The sequence below is a fragment of the Eriocheir sinensis genome, chromosome 16 (assembly GCF_024679095.1).
Source record: "Eriocheir sinensis breed Jianghai 21 chromosome 16, ASM2467909v1, whole genome shotgun sequence".
In the NCBI taxonomy this organism is placed as follows: Eukaryota; Metazoa; Arthropoda; class Malacostraca; order Decapoda; family Varunidae; genus Eriocheir; species Eriocheir sinensis.
In genome coordinates, this window is record NC_066524.1 from 17,486,275 (window position 1) to 17,503,533 (window position 17,259).

Consider the following 17,259-nt stretch of genomic DNA (forward strand, 5'->3'; position numbering starts at 1 on the left):
ACACATATGATAGACTTAAACTTCGATCTCACAAAAATATACTCTTTACTGCATAATGAGTCCACAACGAACACCACAACAATGCACTTTGCCACCCCTTCCCGCAGCGGCCAGTGTGTGTTCAGCCTCGTCCTCCTCCGGGTCACAACTCCACCGCCTTCGCCTCCGCCCTGCGCCGGTCATAAGCCTGGGCAGCCGGCATGAACACCCACAGGAGGAAGCCTGTGAACACGTAACCTGACAGGATCCACATACTGACGGTGTAGCTCCCACTGACGTCCCGGATCACACCTGAGGACGGCAGACTCAGGTGAGGGCAGGGAGGTGTGAGCGAGGCCTGTAGGAATGTCTAAAATATGACTGGAAAGGTAAAGGTATGAATAACGATTAATATGACAAAGGCGAAAAAGGTCGGTGTTGTCAGATGCTTCCTCTCCTCACGTCAACTATTCTCAAAGGCTGAAAAGGAGATCAGTCGGGTTCTAGTGAGTGGTTTTTAGGTTCATGGTACAGAGGAAGGGTCAGACTACCAGAAGGATCATAAAACTACCCACGGAAATGCTCAGAACTCCTACGAAAGCCTTGTCAGATGTGTGTGCTTGGGCGCCGAGATGTTGAAGAATATGACGAAAAGTGTGCAGAGGTTGTGATGCAGAAGAAAGAATACAAAACGGAACTCCATAAAGACGCTGAATAACCATAAAAAAGTGTAAAAGGATATAAAATGTGCAAAGATTATGATGCCGAAGAAAGAATACATAAGGGAACTCCACAAGCTTCGGTAACAGACAAATGGGGGTTCAAGAGAGACCTCGAAGGGGACTCACCAATCAGCGGGCCGACAGTGATGAACCCGACGGCGAGGGCAAACGAGGATGCCCCAAACACAGGCGCGAGGTTCTCCAGGCCCATGAAGCGGACCATGCTGAGGTTGTAGAGCCCCATGGTGGTCCCGACGCCTAGCCCGAATGTCACCATGGCCGCCATCATCCACGGCAGCGACCCCAGCAGCGGGAACACTTGGGGGGACACGAGGCGGTAAGTTCGGGCGGGTGAACAAGCTGCTTCTCACCGTCAGTTTAATATTTCACTTGATAAACGAAATTTTATTATAGACCGAAATGTTACCATCGTGGCAGCAAAATTCGAAACAATTGTCATAGTGTCAAATGTTAGTATACAACGTTATCGTGTGTATTCTGGAGCAACTTTACCCAGAATGGAGGCAGAGGTGAGGGCGAGGCCGGACATGTAGACGACCCGCATATTGAACCAGGCACAGTCCGAGAGCGCCGAGGCCGACAGCCGCATCAGCAGGTTGGTGATGCCCGAGGCGGAGAGGCAGTAGGTGGCGTCGGCGAGGCTGTGTCCGGCGGTCTGCATGGCGAAGGGAACCATCATGAGGAAGTTGAAATAGCCAATGATGAAGAAGCAGCAGCCCAGGGCGATGATGCAGGCCCTCGGGGACCTTAGGATGGCCAGGTCAGCCCAGGTGGAGCGCGCCACACTGACCAACAGTCCACACAGGCCCCAGCCTCGCCGCGGGCCGGCCATCGGCTGGCAAGTCCCCTGTCTCTCGGCGGTGCTAACGCTGCCGTCCTGGTGCGTGCCGTCCTCGCCTCTGCTCCTCGCCTGCGTCACTAAGCTCACCCATTCTACTTCCTCCTCGTCGCCGCTGCACTCAGCATCCTCAGATCCCTTGGCAGGGGAAGGGCTTGGCCATGGAGGTTTAGCGGGCTGTGGCAGCTTCTTCAGGTGCCACTCGACGGGGTGGAAGAAGGCGGTCCCTATGCAGCAGTTCAGCAGGATGGCCCCCAGCAAGAGCGTGGCGCCCCTGAAGCCATACTCGTCTTGCAGGAGGCGGATGAGGGGCGGCCCCACCACCTGGCCCGTGCACCCGCCGGCCATCATCATTGCGTTGGCCAGGCCGCGCCTCCGCTCGAAGTAGGAAGGCACGATGATGTAGGACATGCACACCACCAAGCCGCCACCCGTGCCTGTGTGCCGAGGGAGCGTAAGCCGAGGGACCTACCGAGGCCAAGCCATGATTACATCTTATTGAGCGGGTAGAAGGAAAAGTGTGCTCTTGGTGCTGACCTGATAGCAGAGAGAACGAAAAGAACAGGAAGCTGGGCGAGGGCGTGAAGGCGGAGACCACGAGGGACACGAATACCAGAAGAACTCCGAAGTTAGCCACGACCCTCCAGCCAAACTCCTGCGCCAGGGGCCGCACCATCAGCCCCATCACGTTCCACATGAAGGAGTGGACGTTGAAGAGCCAGGCGTGGATGGTGGAGGAGCTGCCTTCCTCGAGCAGGTAGCGCGAGAAGATGACGCCGAACCCAAGATTCAGTAGCGGCATCAGCATCTGTAAACACGGGACACCAGAATACTTTTGTGCCAGGGGCTCTGAGCCATGAAGCCCCGCCCCAGGGATCCATTATTCCTACAGGACTCATCATGACCAAGCTGTCTATGGCTGACTGCACGGCTCCCTGTGAGGTGGCAAGGCCTGTGGCTGCGTAGCCTCCCATGCGATCACTCACCGTGGTAATGAAGCTGCCGCCCACCACGAGCCAGCCCCAGCCCCCGTCGGGCACCCTGGAGACCCACTCCTCCGCCGAGCATTGTGCCGTCTTGGGATCCTCTGCGGCCACGGCGCTCCGAGTACCCGTCCCGGAGGCCCGGCGAGACTCAGGCATGGCACGGCGGGGACGGGGGGCGGTGGGACACCCTCAGCGGCCCGGCCCTTCGCAGCGGAGGTGAGGAGAAGGACTGAGCGGCAACGGGACGCATATTCCTGAGGTGCATACAAGGCGTCTTAGCACAACAGGTATCGGGCACGGAAGATTCCGGCCAATCGTAGCTCGCGCTTGACGGTAACCTTGCCAGGGATGGACTTTGGCCCTCGGTCCACTCACGGCCAGACACGCGGCAGATAGACGGTGGAATGTGTTACAGTCACTCAGTGATGACTTCGTCCATGCATAGGAGTCACCTTGTATGTGAAATAAATAGATTGATGAATTTATAGATAGACAAATAGAATGACAGACATAGATAGATAGATATAGATAGAGGTAGACAGTCAAATAATTAAGAAGATAGGTTCATCACGAGCTGCAAAGACAGGGATGAAGGACGAAGCAGGAGGGAGGAGAAGAGGGAGAGGGGGATGGGAGTAACAAAGTAGACGAAGGGAAGAAGGAGGAGGGGAGGGGAAACAGGGGGAGGAGCTAAACCGCCCGAGGCCTAACCGGTGCCAAATCTGAGAGGGAGTGAGAGGGAGGGAGAGAGGAGGAAGACTATGGGAAAGTCAATGACACCAAGAGAGAGAGAGAGAGAGAGAGATTTATGCCTCCCGACACATCCACATTCACCTCCACCAACACTATCATTGTTACTTCCTTGTATTGCGTAACCACATTATGACTGCCCACGACGAGGCCTCTCTCTCTCTCTCTCTCTCTCTCTCTCTCTCTCTCTCTCTCTCTCTCTCTCTCTCAACAATAATAAACTACACACTTCGACGTTAAAAAATAATCTTACAATTTGGCTTCATGTTTATCTTATCTTTTGAGCTGAACAGAAACTATAAAAAAAACTAAACACCACTTAGAGGAAGGTCAGTGTGGGTGAGATTTCTTAAATTTAAACACTTGCGGAGGTGACGAGGAAGTGAGGCGGGAAGGAGAGGTGGTTATGGTTGATGTTAAGGGTGATGATACAGTATTAGATTCCCTTTGATCCTCTCCTATCCCCTTCTTCCCTTTCATCACCTTCCTTAAACAATATCAGTGGTCAGAGTGGAGGTGAGAATAGGTAGTTGTGGGTGAAGGTTGTGATGATACAGCGTTAAATTCCCTTCTAATCCTCTTCAATCCCTTTTTCCCTTTAATCTCCTTTCATAAACAGCAACAGTGGACAGTGTGGAGGTGAAGATAGGTAATTGTAGGTGATGGTAGCGATGATACGGCGTTAAATTCCCTTCTAATCCTCTTCAATCCCTTTTTCCCTTTAATCTCCTTTCATAAACAGCATCAGTGGTCAGTATGGAGGTGAGACGGCTGTGGGTGAAGGTTGTGATGATACAATATTAACTTCCTGTCTAATCCTCTTCGATCCCTTTCCTTAAATCACCTTCCTTTTAACAGCATCAGTGGTCAGTATGGATGAGACGAGAGGTGACTGAAGTGACGGTTGTGGCAATAACACTTAACCTCCCTTCCTATGCTTTCCTTCCCTTCTTCCCTTCTAAAACACCCTTCCTATGAGTATGAGAGTTAAGCTAGGGAGGAGTGATGAGGGATGAGTGTGTTGATAAGACCTCCACCCACCCACTTGATCACCCCTTCTTCCCTTCCCTCAGCCTTTCTATGAGTACTTGCAGCAGGGTCCTTGTTCGGTGATGCAGGGCGTGGTGGCGGCGACCGTGTCTTGGCTGCAGGGGATGTGTGGACAGTGTGGTGTATGGTGAAGCGACCGTCGGAACTTCGCAACTGCCAGACGCCACCAGCTGTATAGGAAGCCACCGCCAGCTGATGTGTGGCTGTGTGTAAGCTTAGTCGCAGTGTGTGTTATCGAATATCTTACTACGGAGAGGGCGCGATGTAACGTTTTTAACAGCACCGGACGAAAAAAACGATATCTTTCTTGTTCTTCTTCTCCTTTCTTATCTTCTTCTTCGTCTTCTTCTTGTTTGACGTCCTATTATTCCTTTTGGTGTTGGAGGAACGGAAAAACAATATTCCTTGATTCCTTTTGTTACACTTTTTAATTTAACTTCCCTACAGTTGTTCTCTCTTTTCTTCCCTGGCACAGAATAAATCAATTGTGTTTTTCTGTCTCCGCTTTCCTCAAATATCAATAGTCTACTTCAACACTCAACAGCATTCCTTAATTGATTCCTTTTGTTGCACTTTTTAATCTAACTTTTATTACAGTTGTTTTCTCCTCTCTTCCCTGGGCACATGAATAAGTCAATTGTGTTTTTCTGTCTCTACGCTTTCCTCAAATATCAACAGTCTACTTCTTCAACACTCAGAAGCATTCCTTAATTGATTCCTTTTCTTGCACTTTTTAATCTAACTTCACCAACATTTGTTTTCTCCTCTCCTTTCTTCCACAGGCACAGAATAAGTTCCTCGTATTTTTCTGTCTTTCCGCTTTCCTCAAATGTCAACAGTCTGGTTATACTCAAATTTCCTACACTGTTAATTTACATAGGACAGACGAGTTAGGTTACCTGTCTGCGGTGTTGCTTTTGCTGAACTCTCATACTCATAGGAAAGGTGTTTTAGAAGGGAGGTTAATAGAGTCATTACCACAACCGTCACTTCAATCACCTCTCCTCTCATCCATACTGACCACTGGCACTGTTAAAAGGAAGATGATTGAAGGGAAAGGATCGAAGAGGATTAGACAGGAAGTTAATACTGTATCATCACAACCTTCACCCACAGCCATCTCACCTCCATACTGACCACTGATGCTGTTAAAAGGAAGATGATTGAAGGGAAGGGATCGAGAGGATTAGACAGGAAGTTAATACTGTATCATCACAACCTTCACCCACAGCCATCTCACCTCCATACTGACCACACATAGGGGTCAAAGGTGAGGTAGAATGTTGACAGTAAATCGAACGAGACGTGAGGTGGACTTGATGCCTTACGGTGCGCCTTAATCACACAATTCTGACACCATGTTATTCTCTTCCCACTTCTTTGTCATATGTTATGTTACACAGCTCAAGGGCAAAGCGATCAAATTCAAGTGATGCCTGTGTGTGTGTGTGTGTGTGTGTGTGTGTGTGTGTGTGTGTGTGTGTGTGTGTGTGTGTGTGTTGGGGGGGTGGGGGGTGGGGGGGTTACCGGTGTATGTCAGTTATCTCTGCAATTATGAGGTACAATATCAAGAACTTCGGGGCAACCATCGCACCCATTAAAAAAAAAACGTCATGCGCTCTCACTCTCTCTCTCTCACACACACACACACACACACACACACACACACACACACACACACTGCAGAATGTGTAGCGACGACCAATACCCTCACTCATAAAAACATCGTAATCAGACACACAAAAATGAACATTATATGATGTCTTTAAACCCAATTGCGAACAAACATCACTACTTGCTTTAAAATATCTACTATAGTCTGTTCACGGAGCCTGTGAACAGGCTCCGTGAACAGACTATAGTGGAAAATATAAAGGGGACGATATTTCTCACGAGTCCCCCCTTCATAGCTACAGTTTTCTACTATTATATTTTCATAAGAGGAAACGGCTGGTCGGGACACATTTCACTACAGACTAAAGTAACCCGAGCAATGCAAAATACACACATTAATAATGACATACACAGGGAGACTAATTTTTTTTACAGCATTAGAGCCAGCAGGTCAAGGGCAAAAAAACAAAAACAGCCACAAAAGAAGCCCGCCAAACGCTGCTCCGGAGAATAAAAAGGTCAAAAGAGAGGTCAATTCCGGGTGGAGAGATGTCTTGATCAAGCTGCAAGACTTCGATGGTGGTGATAGAAAAGGACATAAATGAAGAACAAGACCATGGGGGCCGCGGCAGCTCAGCGTGGGAAGGTCAGGATGCCAGAGAGAGTGAGTGTTGTGTTGCTGCTATGGTGCCGGACAGAGGGAGTGTGGCACGGTATAGTTGCAGTCTGTCGGAACACTTAGTGGCGTGTGTTGTGTTGTTATCCCGGCCACTGATAAGGCTCGCTTGATATGTATGTCAGGGTGTCTACTTTGTTACTGTCATCGCTGCTGCTGTCTTGTCTGAAGGTGGAGTGGCTAACAAACAACCGTCGTCCCCGGTGAAAATAAAGAGGAAAAGAGACATAGCAAAATAAGAAAAGAGAAAAAAGAGAGAAAAATAAAAATAAGAGAGAGAGGAGAAGTGAGGAGAAAAAATAAAGTGTCGGGAATTAATTAAAAAGTCGGCAAGATATTTTACAAGACTGCCATCGTCCTTCATGATAAAAAAAAAAATCAGAAAAAAAAGAAAATTAAGTGTTGGGAATATTATAGTAGTCAGCAAGATATTTTACGAAGCGTCGTCCTTAATGAAAAGTTCGAAAAAAGTCGAAAAAAAATAAGTGATGTTAAAATAAATGTCTGGAAGAAATTTTACCAGATGTCGGAAATATTTAGGGGTGATGTTTTAGTCTCCTGTTAGATAAATACATAGAACGAACACAACACTACGGTACAGCGGATATCGACGAGTCATAGTGAACGGCGTGACATCGGTAGAATTTGTGATGTTATATAACCCGAAAGAACACTCAGGAATAGCAGTGTCATTAAAACGTCTGCAGTTACCAACGAGGAACAGGAAGAGGAACAGGAGGAGGAGGAGGAGAGGGGGAGGACCAGGTGGAGAAGGTGGAGATTACAACGTGTCTCATCAAGTGTCTTCAATCTTGTTATTATCGGCCCTTATCGTGGTGCGTGTAGCTAGTGGGTCGAGGAGAGCAGTCACAGTCCAAAGGGGCTATTACACTGGGCAAATTTTCCGTGGATCTTCAGTCAAACCACGATTTCCGCTGGCGTGGTTTTCTGACGAGTCCACGATCTTCCAAGGCTACGGTAGATTTCACCAAAGGACGACGGAATTACTCACCATCATCATCATCAGCAATAACAAGACACAAATGAGAACCACGCTAGCGGAAATCGTGGTTTGACTGAAGATCCACGGAAAATTTGCCCAGTGTAATAGCCCCTTAAGCTCATGCCCGTTTCAGCCCTGTCTAACTCATCAAGGCCTCCCCAGTCCAGCGTGCTTAGGCCACTCACATCCCAGACGGAGCCTTGGGTCATTTTCAACAATTCGGCGCCCAAGCTCGCATATTCAACAAAGCTTTCATAAGAGTTTGGGTCACTTCCTTGGCTTGTTTTATGACCCTGGTGGTTGTCTGAGCTTTCTCTGTACCATGAACTTAAAAATTCACTCATTAGAACCCGGTTGATCTCCTTCTTGGCCTTTGAAAATAGGTGATATGAGAGGTGGAAGAGTCCTAATTAAAGTCGTATTATAAGACATTTCGCCGCTCAAAAACACACATTTGACAAGGCTTTCGTAGGAGTTGTGAGCATTTCCAGGGGTAGTTTTATGACCCTGGTGGTAGTGTGACCCTTCCTCTGTACCGTGAACCTGAAGAAACACTCATTAGAATCCGACTGACCCCCTCTTTGACCTTTAGAAATAGCTGATGTAAGAAGCGCGTGTCTTATAATCCCAGCCCAAGACCAACCCATGCATACCTTTTTGCTGCTCATGGTGACGGTCTCCCGCCCAGCGCTCCTGCCTAAACACAAATAACCAATGATATATAAATGAAGGTGGTAGCGTTTGAAATGTCTGCAGTTCGCCCCGGCAGGAGTGTTGAGACTTCTGCCACAATTGCTTACTCAACACAATGCTTAATAGCCAATCTAGTCGAGTCTCACTTTGCTCGTAAGCGATTTTTTTATACTCTCCAAATTTTCATCCTTTTTTTTTTTTTTTTTTTTTATCCCTCATGTGTTGAGTGGCCTCCAACCTACTCAGGATACCTCAGCGTAGTCTTTCCGTGGCCTAGCATAACCAGCTCATAGTTCTAGGTCTCCTCTGCCAAGGTTAGATAAACTCCGCTCTGTCCGGCTTAGCTCTGTTCAGCCCGTCTCTTTCTGGATGTGGTGATGAGGGATATCCGGCGGACCTGGGCGCGGCGGACGCGGGTCGTAGAGGAGGGAGGGTGGGGGTGGACGAGGGGGGTGGGATGGGGAGGAAAGAGGGGAGGAACGAATGTATGAAGAGGGATAGGTGAGTGATGAGGAAGCGAGGGTGGAGACGATAAGAGGTTGCACAGAGGAGGTCATCGGGGAGAATAATGAGAGGGTGTAATAGCTAGCGTGTGTGTTTGCTTCCGTCATCATTCCCCCCCCCGCCACCTTGCCACCACCCACTCACAAAGGCGCAGACAAGTGATAACACACACACACTGACACACACACACACACACACACACACACACACACAAAGTAGGTGGATTACAGGAATGACTATTTTAAATCCCACGAGGGTGCGGCGGTCGTTGTAAAGCTGGTGTGTGTGTGTGTGTGTGTGTGTGTGTGTGTGTGTGTGTGTGTGTGTGTGTGTGTGTGTGTGTGCGTCGCGTCATTCAGTGTCGCCGTTGTAGCGAAGCAGAAGAGGTGCCGCTGAAGCTCGTAGAGGGAAGTGCCAAGGAAGTGTCAGGAGGCATTGCTGACGGATCGGGGCAGTGCTGGCGGGGCGGGGAACCAGTAACACCTTATTCCTCGCCATGCCCAGCGGGACGGACAATCGTGCACTGCCATGTCACCGCGGCACATGTATGGCAGCGACACCCGAGGAAGGCGAGGAGAGGCAGGAGGAGGAAGGGGCCGTACCTCCTGACGGTGGCTGGGGCTGGGTGGTGGCCGCTGGCGTCTTTGTGATTGCCGTAAGTAACCGTGTGTGTGTGTGTGTGTGTGTGTGTGTATCCAATCAGCTAACCCACGTGAGCCCCGAAACAGGTGCATGGGCGTCAGTTTTTTCAGGTGTCCTAGGCGTGTGATGCCCAACCACCTTACGAAAGTGACTGCGGGTGAGTATTACGTCCACCTCGATAAGAGTGTTTTCTTCGGTCCCTCTATCTCCTTATCGGTCGTAAACTCGGTGAGAAGTTTTGAGATAATGAGGCGAGGTTTCATCACAGAGGAAGACGATGTAAACTTATCTGCAGCGCTACTCTGTAAGAAAAAAAAAATAGCACCTGTCTCTTTTCGATGACCTCAACCTGCTCCATAAAGACAGCTAATTTGGGTCAAGCAATAGAAGACGTTTACAAGTGAAATGTGATGGATTCTTCTTTACGTTCTTCCTATGGTACCGGTAGGCTTTCTTGGTAGGGCCTGATGATCGGCCTCAGCAGGTGTTTATAGTGGCACAATCTTGCTTGATCTGACTGATGAAGCAAAATCGTAATTGCACAACAACTTGGATCCTTTTGAGAGCGTGGATAAAAGGCTGAGAATGATAAAAAATAAGGGAATGCATATTTACACTTCCTTATCAGGGGCATTATATACTTACATGTGACCTCTCTCTCTCTCTCTCTCTCTCTCTCTCTCTCTCTCTCTCTCTCTCTCTCTCTCTCTCTCTCTCTCTCTCTCTCTCTCTCTCTTCTAGTTGGTGGTGCCTATGCTGTCCCCCTCCTTCGGCATCCTGTTCTCGCGACAGCTTCTGGAGTGGCGCGCCTCGTCCACCACCGTCGCCGTCATCTTCAGCACCTTCCTCGTGGTGTGGCGCCTGGCGGGGGTGGTGCTCGGGACGCTGATCAAGGAGTTTGGCTTCCGCAGGGTGGCTGTCACGGGCACGCTGCTCACCGCCACGTGCCTCACCCTCAGTGCCTTCGCCGCGTCCCCTGTCCACCTTCTCATCACGTTCTCTCTCGGCTGTGGTAAGAAGGATTGAGTTTATGCCCGACCGCGGCCTGGTCACGTGTTACTCTCATCACCCTCCGAAACCGACCTCTCTTCTGGACTCCCTTTAGTCGGAGGGGCGCTAGAAGGCTTTTTTTTGTTGTTGTTGCTGCTTTTGTTTTTTGGCATTGAGCTGCCTCACTTGCTATAAAAACTATTATGTATTCACTCTTCGCTCTGCTGCTTGACCATGTTTAAAAGTACGATACGGTGTTGATACATCTTATTCTTACTCACAGTCGTTTTACCGCAAATAATCAGGTTTCTGTGTCTGCGTCAGGACTGGGGAATGGTCTGTCTTGCGTGGGCTACCTCATCCTGGCCCACTACTTCAATAAGCGCCGGGGCCGGGCCAACACACTGCTGATGGCCGGGGCGGGGCTTGGACACTTCGCCAGTCCGCACGTCATTCGCTTCCTGCAGGAGGAGTACGGGCTGCGGGGCGCCACTATTATCCTGGGCGGCATCACGCTTCACGCAGTGCTGGGAGCCGCCGTGTTCCAGCCCGTCGAGTGGCACTACAAGAAACAAGAGTCCACCGGCGCCGCGGAGGATAGGGAAGATCGGGAAGCACTCTCCTCCTTACTACACGAACCCACGAAGAATATGGCGGAAGAGGAGACTTGGGGCGAGAGCACAGAGAGGAAGGCTTGCAGAAGAGTCCTGTCGGGGCTGGTTGCCTTTCGGGGACGGGTCGCCCAAGTCCTGTGGTCGGTGGTCAACGACATGAAGGTACTACGGCGCCCTACTTGCCTCATCATCGCCCTGGGCTCCATGCTCGTCGTCAACGCTGAGGCAAACTTCTTGGTACTGGTGCCCTTCGCCATCCAAGCAGACGGACACCCGCTGCAGACGGCCGCCTGGTGCGTGTCCATCGCCGGCGTGTGCAACCTCTTCACCAGGATGACCGTGTCGTCGCTCTCCGACCTGCCGTGGTTCAACAAGCGGCTCTGTTACATGGGAGGGATGGCTGTCATGGCTGCCTCCATTTTGGGTAAGTTAAGCTGGCCACGGCGCATCAGGGTCCTAGGCGTAATCTTCCCTACTGGTGGTGACTTTTCTGTGTTATTTATGTCTTTCAAACTTACTATTGTAACGGCGTGGCTCAGTGTTCACCCTGCAGATAGAGGATGCTTGGCAGACAGGGGTGATGGGCGTCTGGGGGTGCGCCGCGGGGGTGTTCTACGGCCTCAACAACCTGCTGATGACGGACGTGGTGGGGCTGCCGCGCCTCACAGCCGTCTACAGCGCCAAGAATCTCCTCGGGGCGCTCGGCTTCTTCTCGGTGGGACCGCTTGTTGGTGAGTCGTCTTTCCACAATAGTGACTAAGATCTGTAAATCACTGCAGGGGGGGGGGGGGGGGGGGGCGAGGGGGGGTCAAGCTGGTTCCGTCAAGACAAGTCAGCACGCGGAAGGCAGCGGGGCGGGGATGGAGACGCCCGCCGCGATGTACGACACCTTTTCCCGGCCATGTCCGCCCCGGCATGTGGGCACAGGGCACGCGCCGCGGTCACCGCCCCTTCCTACCTCAGCGAGGCTGGCACTGGCAGGGCGTCTGGCTCCCCTTGTTTACCTTTGTCAGCTATTTATTCAGCTGCAGCCCGGTGCAGATTTGATTTTATACCTCTCATCCTAGCAGGCCTCAGATTTTGCTACATGTGTTCCCCGCAGGTGTGATTCGTGACGTCAGCGGGAGCTACGCCGTCAGCATGTGGGTGCTGTCAGGCCTCATCGCCGTCAGCTTCCTCCTGTGGCTCCTCATGCCCGCCGCGCAGGCCTATGAGCGGCGCCAGGCGGGGAGTAGCGCCGAGACGTAACACTTTGCAGGCAGCCCTGTCAAGCGGGGCATTGTCCGTGTGGTGGTGGTGGTGGTTGTGATAGAAAACGAGGATAATGATGATGATGAGGATGAGAGGGTGGTAGTGGCGGTGGTGGGAACCGTTTGTAAAGTCATGTTTTCACCGCACGTCATTAGCAATGCCAATAATGGTGGTGGGGTGAGCGTGGTTCTCACTTGTCAAGTTTTTAGATGCGACGGGAACGAGGCGGAGCCACGAGTCTGGAAACATATGGTCAGGATCAAACCAAGTGTATTCTCATGCATGAGTAAGGGACAGGCGTGCCCAAAGGTGAAGGGCCCCGTTATTAAGAACGGAGCGCCAACAACATCAGGAGAAGAGTACGAGGCAGCCTTTCCCTTCCCTGTCAGGGCATGCACTGCCTCCTCTGTTACGCCTCTGGAAATGCCTTCCTTCCACTTCTCAGGGCTTGGACTGCACTCCTTCAGTCTTCCCGTAATTCTCTGTTGAGAGAAAACAATTTCCTTCCTCAGTCTACGTTACGAACCTACGAAGCGGCAGAATATCAGTTTTCTTTTGTACGTGTGTAAGTTTTATATGTCATTGAATTTTTACCTAAGACAGAGGTCAGGTGTAAACTGCTGCCTCGACACGTCTGATAACACTCTATTTTCACATGCTTTCTGGAGGTGCTTATTAAGAAAATAAATAAATAACAGTGGTAGGGGTTTTGATTTGCCCGCTTCTATAACAAAATTGATTTCTTGATTAGTAAAAACTTAAAGTCGGTTAAATGCATAGCAAAAAGATGTTGGCGGCGAGGGTAAAAGTGTCAAGGGCGGCGAAGTGAAAGTTTGCGGCGCGCGGGGCGGGGAGATGTGGCACGCCCGAGTCCCCGCGTGTCCCTGGGAGCCGCCAGCTGACACCACCAGCAGACACACATTGTGGCGACGCTTCTCGGGTCGGTGGCGCGGGAGAAACAATCCTTACTTCACAGTCTAGTCATAAGTAACGCAAGTTAAAGCTCCACTTCTTTTGAAACCACAGACCGCACCTCCACCTGTACTGTGCCTTCATGAAGTCCGAGGAGCAGCCCCAACGCAGCGAAAGCACAGCAAACACGACAATGGAGACGCCAGCCAAAGGGACGCCGCAAAAAGGCCCCGACAGCAGCCCCAAGGAGGAGGGGTCGTCGGTGCGCCTGAGGAAGGAGCTGGGCTTGCTGGAGGGCATCACCATGATCCTTGGCATCATCATTGGCTCGGGCATCTTCGTGGCTCCGAAGGGCGTCATCACCTACGTGGGCAGCGTGGGCATGTCCCTCATAGTGTGGGCGGCGAGCGGCCTGCTCACCATGCTGGGCGCCCTTTGCTACGCCGAGCTGGGTGAGTCTTGCTGCTGGTCAGTATACGTTGGTGTTGATAACAGGCCGTTTCAGTAGTCAATAATTCAGTCACCGCCTCTACCTGTTGGGGGAACACGTGTGTAACACGTAGATGAACTGTGTGAGTACTTTCGGTCCCGCCATATAAACGCACTTTACTTGTATAAACACAACACTCATGTTCAAGCGGCGGCGGGACCGAGAAAGCAGCCTTGAGAACGGTCCCCGCGGCGGCGCGCTGCTTGGCCTTCAAGTGTCAGCGACGGTTTCTCGCTTGCACGACAATTACGCTGCAGCAGCAGTACATTAAAATATCTTGGTGTTCCTAATGATGGGGAAAGAATGTTGCATGGTAAACACGTATGGTTCAAAGATGAGTTCTGTAGTGAAGTAACGCCTCGTCTATACTGACCCGCGCGGCAACAGGCACCATGATCCCGGAGAGTGGCGGGATGTACGCCTACCTTCACGCAGCGTTTGGGCCCCTGCCGGCGTTCCTGTACATCTGGGTGACGGCAGTGCTGCGCAACTGTGCAGGCGGTGCGGTGGTCGCCTTCACCTTCTCCAATTACCTGGTGATGGCCATCTTTGGGGGGTGCGAGGTTGTCCCCGACGCGGCCGTCAGGCTCATCACCGCCATACTCATCTGTGAGTGTTGCCGCGTGGCACAGTGCTGTAACAGCGGCGCGTGTCTGTAAAACTCAGTGACTAATACCCTTGTCCGCTCTCACAGGCTTCCTGTCGTGGGTGAACTGCGTGAACGTGAAGTGGGCGACGAAGGTGCAGAATGTGTTCACGGTGAGCAAGGTGGTGGCACTGACGGTGGTGATCGTGACGGGGGCAGTGTACCTGGGCACCGGCCACCTGGACAACTATCAAGATCCCATGTATGGCACCGACTGGAGAGCAGGTGTCATTGCCACCGCCTTTTACCAGAGTCTTTTCTCTTACGGTGGATGGTAAGGTGCGGGAGGGCTGGATACCCTTCAGGCATTTGGGTTGTGTCACAGGGGTGAGTGGGCAAGGTATACATAGGTATCTACAGACTCTGCAGTCTAATATTGTCTCTTCACTTTCAGGGAGAATCTCTACTACGTGGCCGAGGAGCTGAAGAACCCGAACAGGTGAAGCAAGCGGGTTTGGTGTACTGAAGTTACTTCCTGAAGTTGAGGAGTATTCATTGACTTATCACTGAAAACCTTTATCACGCATTCGATCTGACGCTATAATTCATTTCCCAATAGGAACCTGCCGCTCGCCATTATTGTGTCAACCTCGCTCGTGACATTCATCTACACGTTCACCAACGCCGCCTACCTGGCTGTGCTGACTCCCACTGAGATGATATCCTCCAGCGCTGTGGCTGTGGTAGGTAGGGTTATGCCTTCTACTAACTCACGTTTCCTTTGCCTCGTGGCTTGCCTTCATAACTTTTCTTTCTGTCCGCAGACGTTCGCTAACCGCACGCTGGGCGTTATGGCGTGGATCATGCCGGTCTTTGTCATCTGCTCCACGTTCGGTTCAACTAACGGCATCATCTTCACCCAGTCGCGTCTTATATTTGCTGCAGCGAGGAAAGGACACTTCCCTGAGGCGCTCTCCCTCGTCAACATCGACCATGTTACGCCCATGCCGGCCATCGTGATCCATGTGAGCGAGTCTCGTCAAGGCTGGGGAGCATATCCATATTCTCTTTCTGTAGCGGGGATGCCTGGGTAACCCTCACTCCCTGTGCCCTCAGGGCGTCGGGCTGCTACTGATGCTGGTCACGTCGGACGTGGTGATGCTAATCAACTACACCAGCTGCGTCATGACGCTCACCAACCTGGGCTGCATGGGCGCACTCTTCTGGTTCCGCTACCGAGAGCCTGACCGTGAAAGGCCCTTCAAGGTTAGCGGCACCACTTGTACGAGGCGTTTTCTTATATATGAGTCAAGGTGTCGTTCCAGGCTAATTGATATATGTATACATGATGAGGTCCAACCTTTTAGTGTTGGATAGAGCATGTCTAAATCAACACCCTCGAAGTGTTTGGTATCCGCTGTGTTACACTTGCCTGAGCTGACACTCGAGGAATTGACGTACCCACGTAAAGTAGCTGTTAGTTTACATGCCGCGAGTGGAAAGCATACATATATAGTCCACTAAACTTGAACACTCAAAGCGTTAGGCAAACACGTAATCAGCTTGCCATGTTTCCAGCTGAAACGTGGAAATAGCCATACTGAGTGTCCCGCCCACTGTACCTCCCTCAGGTGTGGCTGGTGCTGCCGGTGGTGTTCACGGTGACCCAAGTCTTCCTGCTGGTGCTGCCCATCATCCAGAACCCCCTCGAGGTGGGTGTGGCCGTCGTGTTCATCGTCTCGGGACTACCAATCTACTACATCACCATCTACTGCGAACCCATAACGAAGAAGCTTTCAAGACCCATGCGTAAGTTTTCTACACTTGAGTCTGTCTTCTTGTAAGTGGGTGAACAAAGGCTGTGGAGGAGATCAGTTTTGAGGTTACGTGCGCACGTGTCATTTTCTCGCCCCATCAGCGGGGTGGCTGTAGGTTAATTTGAAAACATGAGAGTAGTAGGGGAGGAAAATGTGACCGTGAGGATACTAATGTGACAGAGATGATGGGAGCGGGCTTTGCTGCCTGAAGATATGACAACAAATGCGGAGTGTGGGCGTGTGTGTGCTGAGGGCGGGCTGGGATAGGTGAAGGGTTGTGGAGGCGGTATGAAAGCTACAGAGGGAGTCCGTAGTAGTGTGAAATGATGCTGTTTACGTTTCCCGTTTCAGGACGACTGACCATCTGGTGCCAGCTGTTGTTCAGGAGCCTGCCAGAGAAAGAGGCTTGAGGGCCGCCGCTTTCTCCACCACCACCACCACCACCACCACCACCACCACTAGCTTCTACTTTCACTCCTGCTGCGGCTGCTGATGCTGCTGGTGGTCACGACGACTGTGACTCATAAGGCTTGCATATCACTGAATGTCATATTTTTTTTCCAATCTATATTTATATTACTGTCTTGCCACGTAACAAGAATGAGGAAGATTTTTTCAGGCAGTCTGCGATGTTAGACATGGAACGTGCTTACTAGGAAATCTGAAATCCTGTGAACAGATCATTTCCATGCTTCCAACGATATCTGAAATCCTGTGAACAGATCATTTCCATGCTTCCAACGATATCTGAAATCCTGTGAACAGATCATTTCCATGCTTCCAACGATATCTGAAATCCTGTGAACAGAAACGATATCTGAAATCCTGTGAACAGATCATTTCCATGCTTCCAACGATATCTGAAATCCTGTGAACAGATAATTTTTAATTTTCGTGGACTGGTTACAAAACATTCAGTCCATTTATCACAAACAAGGGAGGCCACCATTCGGGGTCACCTTCAGTTTTTGGTCAGTATTCTACGCTACATTATGAAAATAAGAAAAAAAGCCTGATATTCCTCCTTTTTGTACATGAGCATAGACAATTAAAACAGAATGACTCTTTATTTGCCTTTTAAACTTTCTCTGGTTCTGCCTCTCCGCGAAGGGAAGAGACCA

At 50.8% G+C, this 17,259-nt stretch overlaps 3 protein-coding genes across 7 annotated transcripts; 2 read left to right on the plus strand and 1 right to left on the minus strand.

Annotated features, from left to right (window-relative positions):
- Positions 1–28: 28 nt before the first annotated feature.
- On the minus strand, positions 29–4,735 carry LOC126999469 (monocarboxylate transporter 12-like). Of its 2 annotated transcripts, XM_050862091.1 has the most exons (6): positions 4,385–4,735; positions 2,547–2,998; positions 2,098–2,368; positions 1,215–1,997; positions 828–1,019; positions 29–291 (listed from the first exon to the last, which is right to left on the minus strand). In XM_050862091.1, exons 2-6 carry the CDS (start codon positions 2,700–2,702, stop codon positions 143–145), a joined length of 1,551 nt encoding a protein of 516 aa, XP_050718048.1. In that variant the 5' UTR covers positions 2,703–2,998; positions 4,385–4,735; the 3' UTR covers positions 29–142. The 2 variants fall into 2 exon arrangements, with proteins under 2 accessions (XP_050718048.1, XP_050718049.1); XM_050862092.1 differs by lacking the exon at positions 4,385–4,735 and having other exon boundaries at positions 29–222; positions 2,547–2,971.
- A 1,490-nt stretch (positions 4,736–6,225) lies between these two features.
- LOC126999471 (monocarboxylate transporter 12-B-like) lies at positions 6,226–13,033 on the plus strand. 3 transcript variants are annotated; one of them, XM_050862096.1, is made up of 5 exons: positions 6,226–9,491; positions 10,271–10,490; positions 10,793–11,506; positions 11,622–11,813; positions 12,185–13,033. In XM_050862096.1, the coding sequence occupies exons 1-5, from the start codon at positions 9,333–9,335 to the stop codon at positions 12,328–12,330; spliced, it is 1,431 nt and encodes a 476-aa protein (XP_050718053.1). In that variant the 5' UTR covers positions 6,226–9,332; the 3' UTR covers positions 12,331–13,033. The 3 variants fall into 3 exon arrangements, with proteins under 3 accessions (XP_050718053.1, XP_050718054.1, XP_050718052.1); XM_050862097.1 differs by having other exon boundaries at positions 10,220–10,490; positions 11,654–11,813; positions 12,185–12,331; XM_050862095.1 differs by having other exon boundaries at positions 6,232–9,491; positions 10,220–10,490.
- A 150-nt stretch (positions 13,034–13,183) lies between these two features.
- On the plus strand, positions 13,184–16,942 carry LOC126999470 (Y+L amino acid transporter 2-like). 2 transcript variants are annotated; one of them, XM_050862093.1, is made up of 9 exons: positions 13,184–13,697; positions 14,123–14,344; positions 14,430–14,655; positions 14,776–14,820; positions 14,941–15,064; positions 15,146–15,346; positions 15,438–15,587; positions 15,953–16,130; positions 16,490–16,942. In XM_050862093.1, the coding sequence occupies exons 1-9, from the start codon at positions 13,388–13,390 to the stop codon at positions 16,546–16,548; spliced, it is 1,515 nt and encodes a 504-aa protein (XP_050718050.1). In that variant the 5' UTR covers positions 13,184–13,387; the 3' UTR covers positions 16,549–16,942. The 2 variants fall into 2 exon arrangements, with proteins under 2 accessions (XP_050718050.1, XP_050718051.1); XM_050862094.1 differs by lacking the exon at positions 14,123–14,344.
- Positions 16,943–17,259: the final 317 nt, after the last annotated feature.